Below are 16,408 nucleotides of genomic sequence, written 5' to 3' on the forward strand. Positions count from 1 at the left end.
CGCAGGGCGGGTCCCGGCTGCAGCCCCAGGGCGGGGAGCGGGCAGAGAAGTCGCTGCCCGGGCGCAGGAAGCGGCCGGAGCCGAGCCCGGCGATGGCTGCAGCGGGGCCGGCGCAGGTAGGACGGGGGGCGGGGACTCCCCGGCCGGGCACTGGCTGGTCCCGGCTGGGGGCTGGGACCCGGGTCCCTCCCGCTTTAGTGACCCCGGGGCTGGGAGCGGCTCAGCGCGGCCAGGCAGAGCCCGGGGCCCCGCTTTGCACCAGCGCAGCCCGGGGCCGCTGGGGTCGGGGAGCTGCTTTGGGGCCCCCGGGGCTGGGGGGGCCTGGCCGGGCGGACATGCAGAGCCGGGCGCAGCCCCTTCATAGAATCATAGAATATCAGGGTTGGAAGGGACCTCAGGAGGTCATCTAGTCCAACCCCCTGCTCAAAGCAGGACCATCCCCAACTAAATCATCCCAGCCAGGGCTTTGTCAAGCCGGGATTTAAAAACCTGAAGGATGGAGATTCCACCACCTCCCTAGGGAACCCATTCCAGTGCTTCCGCACCCTCCTAGTGAAATAGTGTTTCCTAATATCCAACCTAGACCTTCCCCACTGCAACTTGAGAACTGCTCCTTGTTCTGTCATCTGCCACCATTGAGAACAGTCTAGATCCATCCTCTTTGGAACCCCCTTTCAGGTAGTTGAAGGCTGCTAGCAAATCACCCCTCACTCTTCTTTTCTAGACTAAATAACCCCAGTTCCCTCAGCCTCACCTCGTAAGTCATGTGCCCCAGCCCCCTGATAATTTTCGTTGCCGTCCGCTGGACTCTCTCCAATTTGTCTACATCCTTTCTGCAGTGGGGGGACCAAAACTGGACCCAATACTCCAGCTGTGGCCTCACCAGTGCCGAATAGAGGGGAATAATCACGTCCCTCGATCTGTTGGCAATACTCCTACTAATGTAGCCCAATATGCCATTAGCTTTCTTGGCTCCTGAGCCAGGAGTGGGAGCTGGACTGAACACAGGCCTGGGGCGGAGGCGGGGACTCCGGCTGGGGAGGGGAGAGGAGCGGAGCCTGTTCCCTGCCCTGGGATTGGGGCCCTTCCCAGCGCCCCACCCCAGATCCCCATGGGAAGCCAAGGGTGACTCCTGTCCCTGGCCAGCAGGGCCCCAAGTCCTTGGGGGGCTGTGCGGGGTCGGGGGGGGAGAGTCTCCGTGGGTCACAGCTGCTGGACTGGGGGTTTCCCTGGGAGTCGCTCCCCTAGAAACCTCATCCCCCGCTGAGACTCCAGGCTGGGGCTGGAGTGGAAGGTGCTGTAACGCTTGTGCCCACAGGTCCAGGTGGCGTTTGAGGACGTCGCTCTGTATTTCACCCGGGAGGAGTGGGAGCTCTTATCCCAGCGAGAGAAGCATCTGTACCGGGACCAGATGCTGAGGAATTATTGGGCCCTCATTTCCCTGGGTAAGGACCAATTTATCTTCTTTTTAACAGCTGTGAAATGTCTGGGTTCCCTCAATGCCATGTACAACCCTGGGCTGAGTGGTGGCAAATGCCAGCCTCTTTCAGGCCGGCTTCCTGTTGGAGCAGAAATCAGGGCTATAAAGCCTGGGGCTAATCTTAGGGCTTGTCTACACTTCCGCGCGGGGTCGATCGAAGATACGCAGTTTCACCTATGTGACTAGCATAAGCTGAAGTCAACGTACTTAGATCTACTTACCTGCCTTCACTGCAGTAAGTCGACAGCTGATACTCTCCCGTCGACTCCGCTTGCACTGCTCGTTCCGGTGGAGTATTGGAGTCGACGGGAGAGCGCTCAGCGGTCAATTTATCGCGTCTAGACTGGATGCGATAAATCGACCCCCACTGGATTGATCGCTGCCTGCCGATCCAGCGGGTAGTGTAGACAAGCCCTTAGTGGGACTTGTTTATTTGCATTCCCTACCTCAGTCCTGGCACAAAAGTGGTAGCCAACAATCACATGAGAAACAAGTGTGCCTCAGGAACTGACTCGAGTTAAATAAGGCAGGGGAAAAACGTTCCTGTTACAACAGCTCCCCACCTCCCCCCAAAGAATGAACATAGTAAATTTAACAACTGTACAGCTGAACAATGCTTGCACCCTATGTGAAAGAACTGGTAGCTCTGAACGGCGCCACCTGGTGACACTTGCAGTTACACGCTGTGGCCAGTGCCTTATAATGACCTACTGCAAACTGTTTTCAACAGCTATAAGATGGCAAAGGAGAAAAGTTCCCTTCTTCCAAAATCTTCCCCCATGATAAATTTTTCAGGAGACAGCTGGGTAAGTGAATGACCAAAGAGAAGGTGTTTGAGGACTTTCTACTCACCCTGTCTCTTAATCTGAGAGTAATGGGTGTTCAATGGTGTTTCAACTCGTTAAAGAAAATCTGTGTCACACACTTGTCCTATGGAATGTAGTGCCACAAGATAGCATAGAGGCCAAGGTGTTAGCAGCATGGGATATTTCTATGGAACATCTGGAGTTACCCTAGTAAGGATTTAAAACTCAGCCCCCACTGCAAATTGAGGTGGGTCATAGACGTTGCTGCTTCAGAGTATGAACTGAACTTGCCTGGTGGGAGATGGGAAGAAATTTCCTCTAAGGAAGGTTTATTTCATTATTCTCCTGCTTGGGATCTCTTGTGCTTTCCTCTGAAGCAGCGACTGAGATCAGTGTCCCGTTGTGCCAGGTGCTGCACAGACACACCCTGACCGAGGTCGGGGCCCTGTTGTGCTGGGCTGCACCAACATATAATTGAGCCCCTGCAGCCAAAACTTTAGTAATAAAACTTCCCCCCCAAAACAGGCTATTCAGGTTCCAAACCAGACTTAATCCACCGGATCGAGGTAGGGGAGGCAGAGCTCTGGATCTGGGATGCCGAGGACTCCAGGGAAAACTCCGGGCCTGAGAGCCCCTCCTCAGGTGAGTCGTCATAATCCGGTCCCTTCTGATTTACACACGTGCTAATGAAGGGCTCCTTGACAAAGGCAAATGAGCTGAAGAGAGACAAATTGAGGCTGGGAATTAGGAGCCCGTATTTATCTTAATGGAAATGAACCACTGGGAGAGCTTCCCTCAGGACACAATGATTCTCCATCACTAGGAGTATTAGACCCTCAGTAGAAGTCTCCCTTACGGGATGGGGAACAGATAGATAATGGACACAGTGTTGGTATATAATAATCTAAATGCTCTTTATTGATTACAAAACAAACCTTAGTCACTCCACGTTCACATCCCAAACATACTATCCCAGAGACCAAAGGTCAGAATGGGCTCGATGGCCAGTAGAGATTCCTTCCGATCATAAGATATGGGGAGCCGGCGAAAACCACATCTATATCCACATGGGGCTCTGGATCAATAAATAACTCCGATTTGCAGAAGTCATAGGCAACTATTTTTAGTCCATTCTGTCATGTCATTGGTTCTTTGCCTTTGTTTACTAGGCTTTCTACCCACATAATTCCAAAGAGACAATCCTGGGCAGGCTGCCATGGTTCAAGGCGTGCCATTTCCTCCAATTCTTATACAATTTTATATCAGTCCAGCTGACAGTTTCCTTTTCTGCTCATTTTCCATATTTTTCTCTGAACATAAAAAGATTGTTTTTGCACAGATAGTTCTAACAGTCCTTGACCATAAGTTCTTGCTTCCGTTGCTAACTTGCAATGCACATATTCATGTCAAGTATGCGTCATTCATACCAGGCCTCAATGACATATCCATGTAATATGTTAGAGATGAATCACAATGTGTGTGTGTGTGTATATATATATATCTCTCCCAACATTCCCCCCCTCAATACATGATTAATGCCATTAATTATTGTATCACATTATAATTTCACAAGCAATTCAATTTTATATATCGCTTGCTCCAAAACTTCTTGTCGCTTTCTTATTCGGCAGTATAAACATAGCATAATAAAGGTTAACAAAATAATTCATGCAAATAATATCACAATAGGATATAGCATTAAATTTAGAAGAGCTGTGGCACTGGGAGACCATCCTTTGAAAATATCATACCAATGAGAAATTGCCAATTCTTCTCCTACTTTCCCCAATTTTAATATTTGACCTTTGTGGCTCAAAATGTTTATTTTCCTAGCTGAGCAGACTTAGATACATCTTTTGCATATTGCCTGATTTTTTCTCTTTCATCAATAAATTTTTCCCATTGTTCCCAATGTATCCTCAAATCAAAGTACCAGTCCACATCTTTTGGTTCCCAAACAATTTCCTTTATAAAAATAGAGGACCTCGGTAAATAATTCCATTAATAATGATCTCTATTACATTACATTTACATGACTTAATTGGGCCTTTTTCTGTCATACTTCCCCAAAATACATGTTTTTCAGTGGTTACCACACAAATACAACCGTGCCTAAATCAAACACTCTTGTGCCATGAGAGGCTAAGTATTGCATGGTACATTGTCTGCTTGAATGGTTCAAATGACATGCCTCTAGGGACCAAGTTAGTTGTGGGCACACCCATTTACTTCGTCCCCACTCTTCACAATGTTTCGTTAATGTTACTAATTTATAATCCCCTTCTTCTTGAATCAGGTGTGTCCCACTTATTTCTATTTGCCATAACTCTTCGTTCATAATTTTTGGCAGCACCAATGCCATTGCTGCGTTCCTTTGCTTCCCTGTGTTGTGTAACAGCATTCTGCCTTTCCACACTCCACCTTCAGAGTGGCTTGATCCCAATTAAACACCATATATTTCTTCCATCCTGCAATTTGCTGATTCCATATATGAGGATCTTTGAACCACTCAAAAGGCCATTGTCCGTTACTTAACAGATTAACCATTCTCTCTTTCTGTTGTATCCCATAAGTTTGCCTCTGTACGCCTCGTATTGCTTGTACAGTTTTATCGTCCATCTCAGACACAACAAATAGATTTACATTTAGAGACATTTTCAAGGGTTGGGCTTGTTTCAACTGGAGTTCTACACTACTTATTCCTTGTTCCGATAATGCACCAAAATTTTGTTCACATGTGTCTGTATAACCCCCAAAATCTTACCCAAAGCTGACATTTTCCCTTGTAATGTCTCAATATCAAATCTTTTGGCTTTAGATATTCCCGTGTCACATTTTTGCCATCTTCCCGCCATATTTCAAATTTTACCTCAAAAGATTTTTCTTTACATCTGGTTTTGTTTGGTCCTGTTTTTTCCATTCTGTCCCACGAATAGTCTAATGTATTTTGACCTTTGATCCTTACCTCCATCCTAGAGGTGCTCCCATATGTATATCCATGTACCCCTACATTTCCCCAAATATTCAAAAAACATAAAAGCCAAAAATTATATTTCCACCCTTTTTGAATTATTAGGAGCCTCAATATTGAAGTCATGGCCATTATTCCATAGGAATAATGTCCAATGCTTCCAGCCGTATTATTCTAAATACTTACTCTAACCCTCTTCTATCTTTACTCGAGCTCTGGTATTATTTTTTTTCTTCCTAAAATATAACACCCACAACACAATTCTTCTACTAAGCACAAAATGCAAAGCAAAGCAAGCATAAGCAATAAACCAATTACAAAAATTGTAGCACCGTATCCACACTCCAAATCCAAGGTTCGTACAGGATAATCTCCTGTGCAATTGGGCTTTCCTTTCTCTCTGTAAGATAAACTAAAAGAAAAAGAAAGGAACATTATTTAATCTTTAGGCCATAACTTTAATTGTGATGTGTGGATCCACTTTCCCTTTTCCCCCTTGTTAATCTGCACTACAGTAGGTGAAATTTTATTCATGATGGGAAATGGTCCAACCCATCTAGACTCCAGGACATGATTTTTCGATAATTTCAAATACATTACTCTATCTCCGATTTTCCATAATTTACTGTCCTGAGCCACATGAGAATCCAGTGTCTCTTGCTTTTTCAATGGCATCAGTCAGTTTAAATTCCATTTTCTTAAGTTCTATCGGTAACACCCTTACCCATTGCATAACTGATACCTCCTCTTCTTCTTCGGGGTACAATAAAGGGCTCCACAATCTCATAGGCCTTCCAAAGAGAATTTGATAAGCCTGGTAGCCAGTACCCAATAGATCACTACTTCGGATGACCGCCAACAAATTGGCAATTTATCGTCCCAATCTTTGCCAGTTTCTTGCACTACTTTGCGTAAAGCTTGTTGAATAGTTTGATTCATCCTTTCTACTGTCCCTAACTATTGAGGATGATAGGGGATATGTAGTTGTTGCTTTATTCCTAAAGCTTTTAATAAACTTTTAATTACTCCTCCTACAAAATGTGGCCCATTATCTGAATCAATTACTTTTGGAGTTCATAGAATCATAGAAGATTAGGGTTGGAAGAGACCTCAGGAGGTCATCTAGTCCAACCCCCTGCTCAAAGCAGGACCAACACCAACTAAATCATCCTAGCCAGGGCTTTGTCAAGCCGGGCCTTAAAAACCTCAAAGGATGGAGATTCCACCACCTCCCTAAGTAACCCCTTCCAGTGCTTCACCACCCTCCGAGTGAAACAGTGTTTCCTAATATCCAACCTAGACCTCCCCCACATAATAGTCCATATCTACTAAGCACTACTTCCCACAGCTTTTTGGCAGTGGTCTCTGCAATATGATTTCTGGTGGGAATTGCCTCCCCCCATCCAGAAAAGGAATCTACTGTCACTAATAAATACCGATTCCTCCTTTGAGTCTTAGGCAATTTATCAGTATAATCAACCTGTATTCTATTCCATGGCTCCACAATTCTTTGGTGCCACAAGGGTCTCAAATTCACTGGTGTATTCCCGTCTGCTGCACACCTTATGCAGTTTTTAACAAAATTGTCTACGTCATTTTGCACCTGAGCCATATTCCAATTTGTTTTACCTTAAAGAGAGTATTCTCTATTCCTTGATGCACCAGAGTGACACAGGTTAATAATCTCTTCTCTTTGAAGTTTGTCAGGTGTCCACTTTACCTCTCCTGTTTTTTTTTTTATTCACCGCATAGTTACCTTGTATATTCCAGTTTCCCCTTCTTTCCTCAGGTTTAACCTCCCTGTTTTATGGCTTGAGCTCTAGTAACTTCCATAACTCCCAAAGGTTCCTTTGCTGTTAATTTAGCTAAAGCATCCGCTTTATCATTCCAATATTTTTCATTCCCTTCTCTCTTTTGATGACCTTTAATATGTCTTACTCTTAATTTTCCTGGGTGTTTTTTCAACCAATCCGTTAGATTTCCAATCCTCCTTTTGGACCAAATTTTTCCCCTCGACTGTTTGCCAAGGATTCTTTTTCCAAATCTCAATCCAGTATCACAGTCCTTGTACCACAAAGTCTGAATCCATTTAGACATAAAGACAATCCGTAACATTATTTTTCTATTTAAGCAGGTCACTAAGAGCTCTGACCTCTGCTCCCTGAGCTGCAGTCATACTCATAGAACCAGAAATAGTTTCCCCGTCAATTTGTACAGCAGCATATCCCATATGTTTCTTAGAGTTCCAATGGCACGAACTACCATCTGTAAACCAAACCTCTTTTTCTCCGAGACTTAACGTCTACCAGGGGTGCTGCTTCAACTAACTTCGGTTCGGTTTCTGGAAGTGGTCTCTGCAGTATGGAGGGCATATGGTAACATCATGGCTTGTTTGTTGTTCTCATAAGTAACATCTGTGTTAGTTAACATCAAGGTCCCTTGGGCCATTCTGCAATTCAATACTCCTTTCCCCTGCAGTTTACCTGATAAAATATACTTCAGTGGAAAGTGAGGTGTTTGTATTATAACAGGGGCTGTGCCAGTATTCAAAGCAAAAGCTTCGCTGGCCCACACAGCAGCTAAATATTCTCTTTCACAGATCCCAAACTACTGCTCCATAGGGGTTAATCTTCTAGACTTGTATGCTACCGGTATTAACTTTCCGTCAATTTCCTGCATTAGTTCCAATGCTAGACTTTGTTGGGTTGCTGCCAACTTAATCACAAACGGCTTGTTTATCTCTGGGAATTTCAATGCTGGAGCTTGCATCAATGCTTGTTTTAAATGACAGAGAGCTTTTTCTTGTTCAGGCCCCCACTCCCATTCTCCTTTCTTTTTTAGTAAACGCCACAAGGGTCCAGTTATAGTGGCAAAATTCTATATGTTTCCTTAAATAGTTAAACCCTCCTACCATCACCCTCAGTGCACGAGAATCCTCTGGCCTTGGTAAATTCACTAATGATTTCACCTTTTGTTGATCCGCCTGAATTCCTTGTTCCCCGGGGGTCACCCCCAAATAAATCACTCTCCTTTGCACTAGTCGGGCTTTCTCTTTATTAGCCTTGAAACCCGTTTCCTGGATGACTCTTTTTTAGTCCGCTCAGCCACCTCTTCTTCAGTGTCCGCCCACGCTAATATGTCATCTACATTTGAGGTGACGTTCTCCTGATCCTCTTTGGATAACTGATCCAGCAGGCACACCACATATTAGTGTGCAATAGCCGGAGTGCAGCTTAGGCCCTGGGGAATTCTTTTAAACAAGTACTGTTGTCCCTTAAACATAAACGCAAAGCAGGCCCAAGAATCGGGATGCAACAGGATGGCAAACAAACAATTTGCCAAATCTATGACAGAGAACCATTTAGGGGGCCCCTGTATTCTTGCCGTCACCTGAAGCAGATCTGCTATTATCGGTGACATGGGCGGGGTAGCTTTATTAATTTGTCTAAAATCCACTGTCAGTCTTCTGAGGCTTTTAATACAGGCCAAACTGGGCTATTGTGTGTGGAATTCCCCTTTTCAATCACTCCCTGTTCTAATGATTCGACTATTTTCTCAATTCCTGCCTCTGCTTGCGCAGGATATTTATATTGTCTCTGTGGTGACGCTTTGTCCCCCACGATTTTAACACGTGCTTTGATTTTACTATATTCTGCTTTATTCTTAATCCATACACTGGGAAACTCCTTTACCCCCATCCTGTTGATCCAGTATAATCTCCTCCACTGCTTCTGCAGCCCGTATTCGTGGAATGTCCCCTGCTGTCGGGACGCTTTCCGTCCAGCCGGGCACACGCCCCAGAACTCCGTTCGTTAAATCCAAAACGAACCGATTCCTCTTCAAAAAAGGAGTCCCCAATATCACTGGCTCAGCCGCCTGATCTATCTGAAGCATTAGTTCTTTACAACGAACATCCCCCGCTCTCTGGGTATAGCTATTTCTACTGAATGATACATTTTTCCTGTCACTCCTTCCCCAATACAGGAGGCTGCTATAATAATCTCTGACACGTATCGAGTCAAATCACAACTTCCATTTACACCAGCCCCACTAAGTCAAAGTCAAAGCTTTGGCTTTGACTTTTTTGAGTTTCAGGTCTTGTTGGCACAGAAATCGTTGACTTTCAGCCAAGTCCATCCTGGGGAGTCATGGGCCAGAAGCCCTGGACTCCCCCTCTTCCAGTCCCCCCCCAAGCAGACTCCGAGTGACCGGACCTCCAACACCCCCCTGTTGCTCCTCCTCCTTGTCTTTGTCTCGCTTCCTGGGCAGAGTGTCACCTGGTCGTCACCTGGTTGCATCCCCCTCTTGGGTCTCAGGTTACAAAGGGCCCCGTTATAGCATACATGCAGACAGCTGAAGCAGCCTCACCTGCCCCAGAGGTCTCAGCCAAAGTCACACACCCCTGTTCCCACCACTGAGATACTGGTGCAGCACACAGGGAAACTGAGGCACATATTATTCATACAAAACAGTAAAACTCACATAGGCTCAACAGTAAGACTCACGTACAACATAACAAGGGTGTCAGGTTTCCCTCCCCACTCTGAACTCTGGGGTGCAGATATGGGGACCCGCATGAAAGACCCCTAAGCTTATTTCTACCAGCTTAGGTTAAAACTTCCCCAAGGCACAAATCCTTTCCTTGTCTTTGGACGGTATTTCTGCCAAAACCAAGTGATTTAGACAAAGATTCAGGAAAAAGGACCACTTGGAGTTCCTATTTCCCCAAAATATCCCCCCAAACCCCTTTCACCCCCTTTCCTGGGGATGCTTGAGACTAATATACCAACCAATTACCTTTAATAAAAGTACAAACCAGACCCTTTATGTTTAGGACACTAAAATCAATCAGGTTCTTAAAAGAAGAACTTTATTATAAAGAAAAAAAGTAAAAGAAGCACCTCTGTAAAATCAGGATGGAAGGTAATTTTACAGGGTAATAAAAAGATTTAAAACACAGAGGATGCCCCTCTAGGCTCAACTTCAAAGTTACAAAAACAGGAATAAACCTCCCTCTTAGCATAGGGAAAATTCACATGCTAAAACAAAAGATAATCTAATGCATTTCCTTGCTATTACATCTAAAATTTCAGAAATTGTAAGTATCATTTCAGTAGGAGCAGGGTTACCTGCTTAGTCTCTCTCTTTGTCCCGAGAGGGAACCAACAAAGAGAGCACAAACAACCCCCCCCCCTCCATTTGAAAGTATCTTCTTTCCTTATTGGTCCTTTTGGTCAGGTGTCAACCAGGTTATCTGAGCTTCTTAACCCCTTCCAGGTAAAGGAGGGATTTTATGCTACCCTTAGCTGTATGTTTATGACAAAGGGGAAATCCCCACTTCGTCACAAGCCTATAACATATTACATGGAGATATATATATATATATAATCTCCCAACAATAGTAACTTTGCGTACCCTATATTTCTCTAGTTGATTTACTAGAAGGTCATGTAAGACAGTATCAAAAGCTTTACTAAAGTCAAGATATGTGACATCTACTTCTTCCCTATCCACAAGGCTTGTTACCTGTCTAAGGATATTGGGTTGGTTTGACATAATTTGTTATTGACAAATCCATGCTGACTGTTAGTTATCCCTTTATTTCCTTCTAGGTGCTCACAAATAGAATGTTTGATTACTTGGTCCATTATCTTTCCAGGTACTGAAGTTAAGCTGACTGGTCTATAATTCCCTGAGTTGTCCTTATTCCCCTGTCTATAGCTAGGTACTATATTTGCCCTTTTCCAGTCCTTGGGTCTCTCTACCTTCCTCCACAAGTTCTCAGAGATAATCGCAAATGGCTCAGAGATCTCTTCATCCAGTTCCTTAAGTATTCTAGGACATATTTCATCACGCCCTGTCGACTTGAAGACCTCTAACTTGTCTAAGTAATTCATAACTATTTTCCTTTCCTATTTTAGGCTCAGATCCTACTCCATTGACACTGATGTTCACTATGTTAGTCGACCGATCACTGCTAACTTTTTGTTGAAAACTGAAACAAAAGAGGCATTTACTAGTTTGGCCACTGCTGTGTTTTCTCTTATTGTCTTTCCCTCCTCATTTAATAATGGGTCTATCCTGTCCTTGGTCTTATCATAGAATATCAGGGTTGGAAGGGACCTCAGGAGGTCATCTAGTCCAGCCCCCTGCTCAAAGCAGGACTAATCCCCAACTAAATCATCCCAGCCAGGGCTTTGTCAAGCCTGACCTTAAAAACCTCAAAGGTAGGAGATTCCACCACTTCCCTAGGTAACCCATTCCAGTGCTTCACCACCCTCCTAGTGAAAAAGTTTTTCTTAATATCCAACCTAACCCCCCCCCCCACCCCCCCGCACTGCAACTTGAGACCATTACTCCTTGTTCTGTCATCAGGTACCACTGAGAACAGTCTAGATTCATCCTCTTTGGAACCCCCTTTCAGGTAGTTGAAAGCAGCTATCAAATCCCCCCTCATTCTTCTCTTCCGCAGACTAAACAATCCCAGTTCCCTCAACCTCTCCTCATAAGTCATGTGTTCCAGTCCCCTAATCATTTTTGTTGCCCTTCGCTGGACTCTCTCCAATTTATCCACAGCCTTCTTGTAGTGTGGGGCCCAAAACTGGACACAGTACTCCAGGTGAGGCCTCACCAATGTCGAATAGAGGGGAACGATCATGTCCCTCGATCTGCTGGCAATGCCCCTACTTATACAGCCCAAAATGCCGTTAGCCTTTTTGCCAACAACGGCACACTGACTCCTATCCAGCTTCTCGTCCACTGTAACCCCTAGGTCCTTTTCTGCAGAACTGCTGCCTAGCCATTCAGTCCCTAGTCTGTAGCAGTGCTTGGGATTCTTCCGTCCTAAGTGCAGGACTCTGAACTTGTCCTTGCTGAACCTCATCAGATTTCTTTTGGCCCAATCCTCCAATTTTCTAGGTCCGTCTGTATCCTATCCCTACTCTCCAGCGTATCTACCACTCCTCCCAGTTTAGTGTCCTCTGCAAACTTGCTGAGGGTGCAATCCACGCCCTCCTCCAGATCATTAATGAAGATATTGAACAAAACCAGCCCCAGGACTGACACTTGGGGCACTCCGTTTGATACTGGTTGCCAACTAGACATGGAGCCGTTGATCACTACCCATTGAGCCTGACAATCTAGCCAGCTTTCTATCCACCCTATAGTCCATTCATCTAGCCCATACTTCTTTAACTAGCTGGCAAGAATACTGTGGGAGACCATGTCAAAATCTTTGCTAAAGTCAAGGAATAACACGTTCACTGCTTTCCCCTCATCCACAGAGTCAATTATCTCATCATAGAAGGCAATTAGATTAGTCAGGCATGACTTGCCCTTGGTGAATCCATGCTGACTGTTCCTGATCACTTTTCTCTTGTGTAAGTGCTTCAGAATTGATTCCTTGAGGACCTGCTCCATGATTTTTTTAGGGACTGAGGTGAGGCTGACTGGCCTGTAGTTCTCAGGATCCTCCTCCTTCCCTTTTTTAAAGATGGGCACTACATTAGTCTTCCTCTTGCTTCCCATATATTTGTAAAATGCTCTCTTGTTACCCTTTATATCCCTAGCTAGTTTAGTTTTGTTTTTTGTCTTGGCCTTTCTAATTTTGTCCCTACATGCTTGTGTTGTTTTTTTTTTTTTTAATACTCATCTTTGTAATTTGACCTAGTTTTCACTTCTTGTATGACTCTTTTTTTTGAGTTTCAGGTCATCGAAGATCTCCTGGTTAAGCCGGGGAGGCCTCTTACAATACTTCCTATCTCTCCTACACACTGCTAATCTTTGACTCAAGGATGTGACCTAAAAATGACGGGGTCTCAAAGCCACAACAAAGAAATGGATCGGAGATGGGGCTGCGATGAAATGGGAAGAGGGATGGAATTGTGATATGGGACAATCTGGGGTGGTGGATTTGCAGAGTGCTAAAGTAAAGAGAGGTCTCCGTGGTGTGGGGGAGCATGGGGGGCTGCATTTACCTAGTGGGTAGGACATCAGTAGAATTCAGTAGAATTCAGAAGACCTTGGTTCAGTTCTAGAAGCGAGTCACTACATGTCTCAGGTTCCCCAGCTCTGTAATGGAGAGGACATTGGGGTTGTGAGGATAAAATCCATCTGTGTGTGTCAGTGGATCTGGCACTGGGGGTCAGACAAGCACCTGGCTGGAAAGACACACCTGTTGTTCCATAGACCACACCACCGCCTTCTAGGCTTCCCACACTTCAGAAAATCATACCAAGGCAGGGGTGCTCTAGAGATTTTTCAAATGGGCTTCATGCCTCTGCCCCTCCTGTCTCAAGTTGTGTGCTGGTGTCTTATGGCCCTGGGGCACCTGGATCCAGACATAGCTCAGAGAGGGGCAAAAACCTGCTCGCAGCCTGGGAGAGCATCCCTGAGTGACTGGCCCTTGGCAGAGAAGGCGCTGTCCTCTCCAGGTTTCCACCCCACCCCCTCTCTGCCATTTCACTTCGCACATGACCTCTCAGACTGCAGAAACCTGCCCCAGCGAGCAAGGAGAAAGCTGGGAATGACTCAGGGCCGGGCAGGATCCGTCACATATGATGAGTGCGAGGTCACGCCAGGTAGAGGACGCAATTTTGTAGAGCAGGTTTCAGGCACTTGCAGCGTTTCACTGTAATGCTCTAAAACTGCCCCGCGTTCCAGGCTGCTGCTATGGGGAGAGTGAACATGTTTGGGGGCCAGGCAAAAGGCTCGTGTGGGCCGTGACTTGGAGTACCCTGGTGTATGGGCTGGGTGTGAGGGAGAGGGGGTGGGATGGCCTTTGTCACCTACCCCCTGCTCTCTTGGTGGTATGAAATCGTTGTCACCTACGTTACTTCAGTGTCCGGGCTTAGCACAGCCCTCAGCCTGAACTCATCTGTGACTGGCTGTAGATCAGAGGCCTGCTGGGTGGCAGCCATTATCCCCCTCCAGTCAGCAGTGCCAGGGAGCGGGTTGTGAAACAATACAGGCCTGTTTTTCAGGTTACATCACACAAACGCTGAGTGACTTCCCACCCCCCAAAACCCCCTACCCTCTTGCGGATTTTAGTTTCAGTCTTTGTGCAAAACTAAAACTAAACATCAGGCGCAGGTTAAATGACTTCTTTAGAAGGAATTCCCAAAAAGGACTCTCTCCCACAGGAATAAACTACATTGTTCTAAGCAGCTTTAAACCAGTCTCACTGCGTCCACATGAGGGGATTGCAGCCCCTCAACGAAACTAGTTTCAAACCAATATAATTAAAACAGTACAAAAACTGGGGAACAGGCCTCACGCTGTAAAACAGAAGAAAGTGAAGAACCAGCACCATGTAAATAAACCCCTCTGATTAAAATAACAAGAGAATCAGTTTGAAAACAAAACCAGGGCTGCGTTGTGCCAGGCGCTGCCTGTATCCTGGGCAGGCTACAATTTAAGCATAAAACGAGACCCAAGAGGTGCATGGCGCACAAGGGAGCAGGCGCTAGGCGCTGCACAAACAACATTGGGTAGAATCACCCTGAGTCAGGCTGCAGATTTGTCACAGCGTTTTGTATCAGAAATTACAGAGCCGTTATAATAAGTTTAGTAAAAGTCACAGGTCCTTAAATTTACTGTGACTGTTCCATGATTTTTAATAAAACCTGCCCACCTCCTCGCCCTGCCCAAGGGGCACCAGCCACCCAAAGAAGCACCTTCCCCCTAGCGCTGCAACCCTAACCCCAGCCTGGTGTAGAGGGGTAGGGGTGAGCTACAGTGGATCTGGGTGGCAAGGCCCTTCACTGAAGTTTGGCCCACCTCCCCCACCATCATGACTGGGGGCGGGGGGAAATCTGAGTGGCACTGGAACCCCACAGGCCAGGTCTCAGTGCCCGGAGCAAGGTGTTGGGTCCAGGCCCGTGGGAGAGGAGCTGCCATTGCCGGGTGAGGCACCCATCCAAAAAACAGTCATGGAGGAATGGGGAAATCGCTCCATCCGTGACATTTTTCCGTCTTTGTTGAAGGTGTAGCTTTAACCATGAACTAACACCAGGATTGCCTCTGCTCTCTCCAGCAAGGCACAGGATCCCGGGAGGAACGAGGGCACAGCCTGAATGTGGGGAGAGCGCGGCAGGAAAGCAGGATCCCACAGCCCACAGAGGGATCCATGCACAGGACGCAGTCCATCCCCGGGGTAAACTCAGCCAGAGACCAGATGTGGCTACACACCAGAGACTCCCCGTGGGCCAGCGTCCCCACCACTGCACCGACTGCGGCAAGAGGTTCAGCAACCCATCCGCACTGAACCAGCACCAGTGCACACCCACCGGGGAGCGGCCGTACCGTTGCTCTGACTGCGGCAAGGGCTTTGCCCAGATCGCATACCTGAGAATACACCAGCGCACGCACACCGGGGAGCGGCCGCGCTGCTGCACCAGCTGTGGCAAGAGATTTGCACACAGCTCAAGCCTGAGAACACACCAGCGCACGCACACCGGGGAGCGGCCGCACCGCTGCACCGACTGCGGCAAGGACTTTGCAGAGATTGCGCACCTGAGAATACACCAGCGCACGCACACCGGGGAGCGGCCGCACCGCTGTGCCGACTGCGACAAGAGCTTTGCCCAGATTGCCCACCTGAGAAGACACCAGCGCACGCACAGCGGGGAGTTGCCGCACCACTGCGCTGACTGCGGCAAGGGCTTTGCCCAGATTGCCTATCTGAGAATACACCAGCGCACGCACACCGGGGAGCGGCCGCACTGCTGTGCTGACTGCGGCAAGGGCTTTGCCCAGATCGCACACCTGAGAACACACCAGCGCACGCACACCGGGGAGCGGCCGCACCGCTGCACCGACTGTGGGAAGAGCTTTGCCGAGAACTCAAAGCTGAGAACACACCAGCGAACGCACACCGGGGAGCGGCCGCACCGCTGCACCGACTGCGGCAAGGGCTTTGCAGAGAGCTCAAGCCTGAGAATACACCAGCGCACACACACCGGGGAGCGGCCCTACCGCTGTGACGACTGCAGCAAGGGCTTTGCACAGATTGGACACCTGAGGAAACACCAGCGTACGCACACGGGAGCGGCCGCCTCGCTGTGACGATTGCGGCAAGAGCTTCAGCAACGCCAGGACGCTGACAAACCAGCCGCGCACGGACACCGGGGAGCGGCCGTGCAGCTGTCACGA

General features: G+C 47.1%; 2 protein-coding genes across 2 annotated transcripts in view; both read left to right on the plus strand.

The window, feature by feature from the left end:
• Positions 1–16,408, plus strand: part of LOC144266062 (uncharacterized) — an 88,258-nt gene that overhangs the window by 48,126 nt on the left and 23,724 nt on the right. The window contains 1 exon segment of the mRNA XM_077819209.1: positions 15,505–16,317. Coding sequence (XP_077675335.1) covers positions 15,505–16,317 — 813 coding nt within the window.
• LOC144267065 (zinc finger protein 92 homolog) lies at positions 4–15,367 on the plus strand. The gene is made up of 4 exons (XM_077820730.1): positions 4–116; positions 1,319–1,445; positions 2,812–2,928; positions 12,965–15,367. The coding sequence occupies exons 1-4, from the start codon at positions 93–95 to the stop codon at positions 12,985–12,987; spliced, it is 291 nt and encodes a 96-aa protein (XP_077676856.1). The 5' UTR covers positions 4–92; the 3' UTR covers positions 12,988–15,367.

The sequence above is a fragment of the Eretmochelys imbricata genome, chromosome 6 (assembly GCF_965152235.1).
Source record: "Eretmochelys imbricata isolate rEreImb1 chromosome 6, rEreImb1.hap1, whole genome shotgun sequence".
Classification (NCBI taxonomy): Eukaryota; Metazoa; Chordata; order Testudines; family Cheloniidae; genus Eretmochelys; species Eretmochelys imbricata.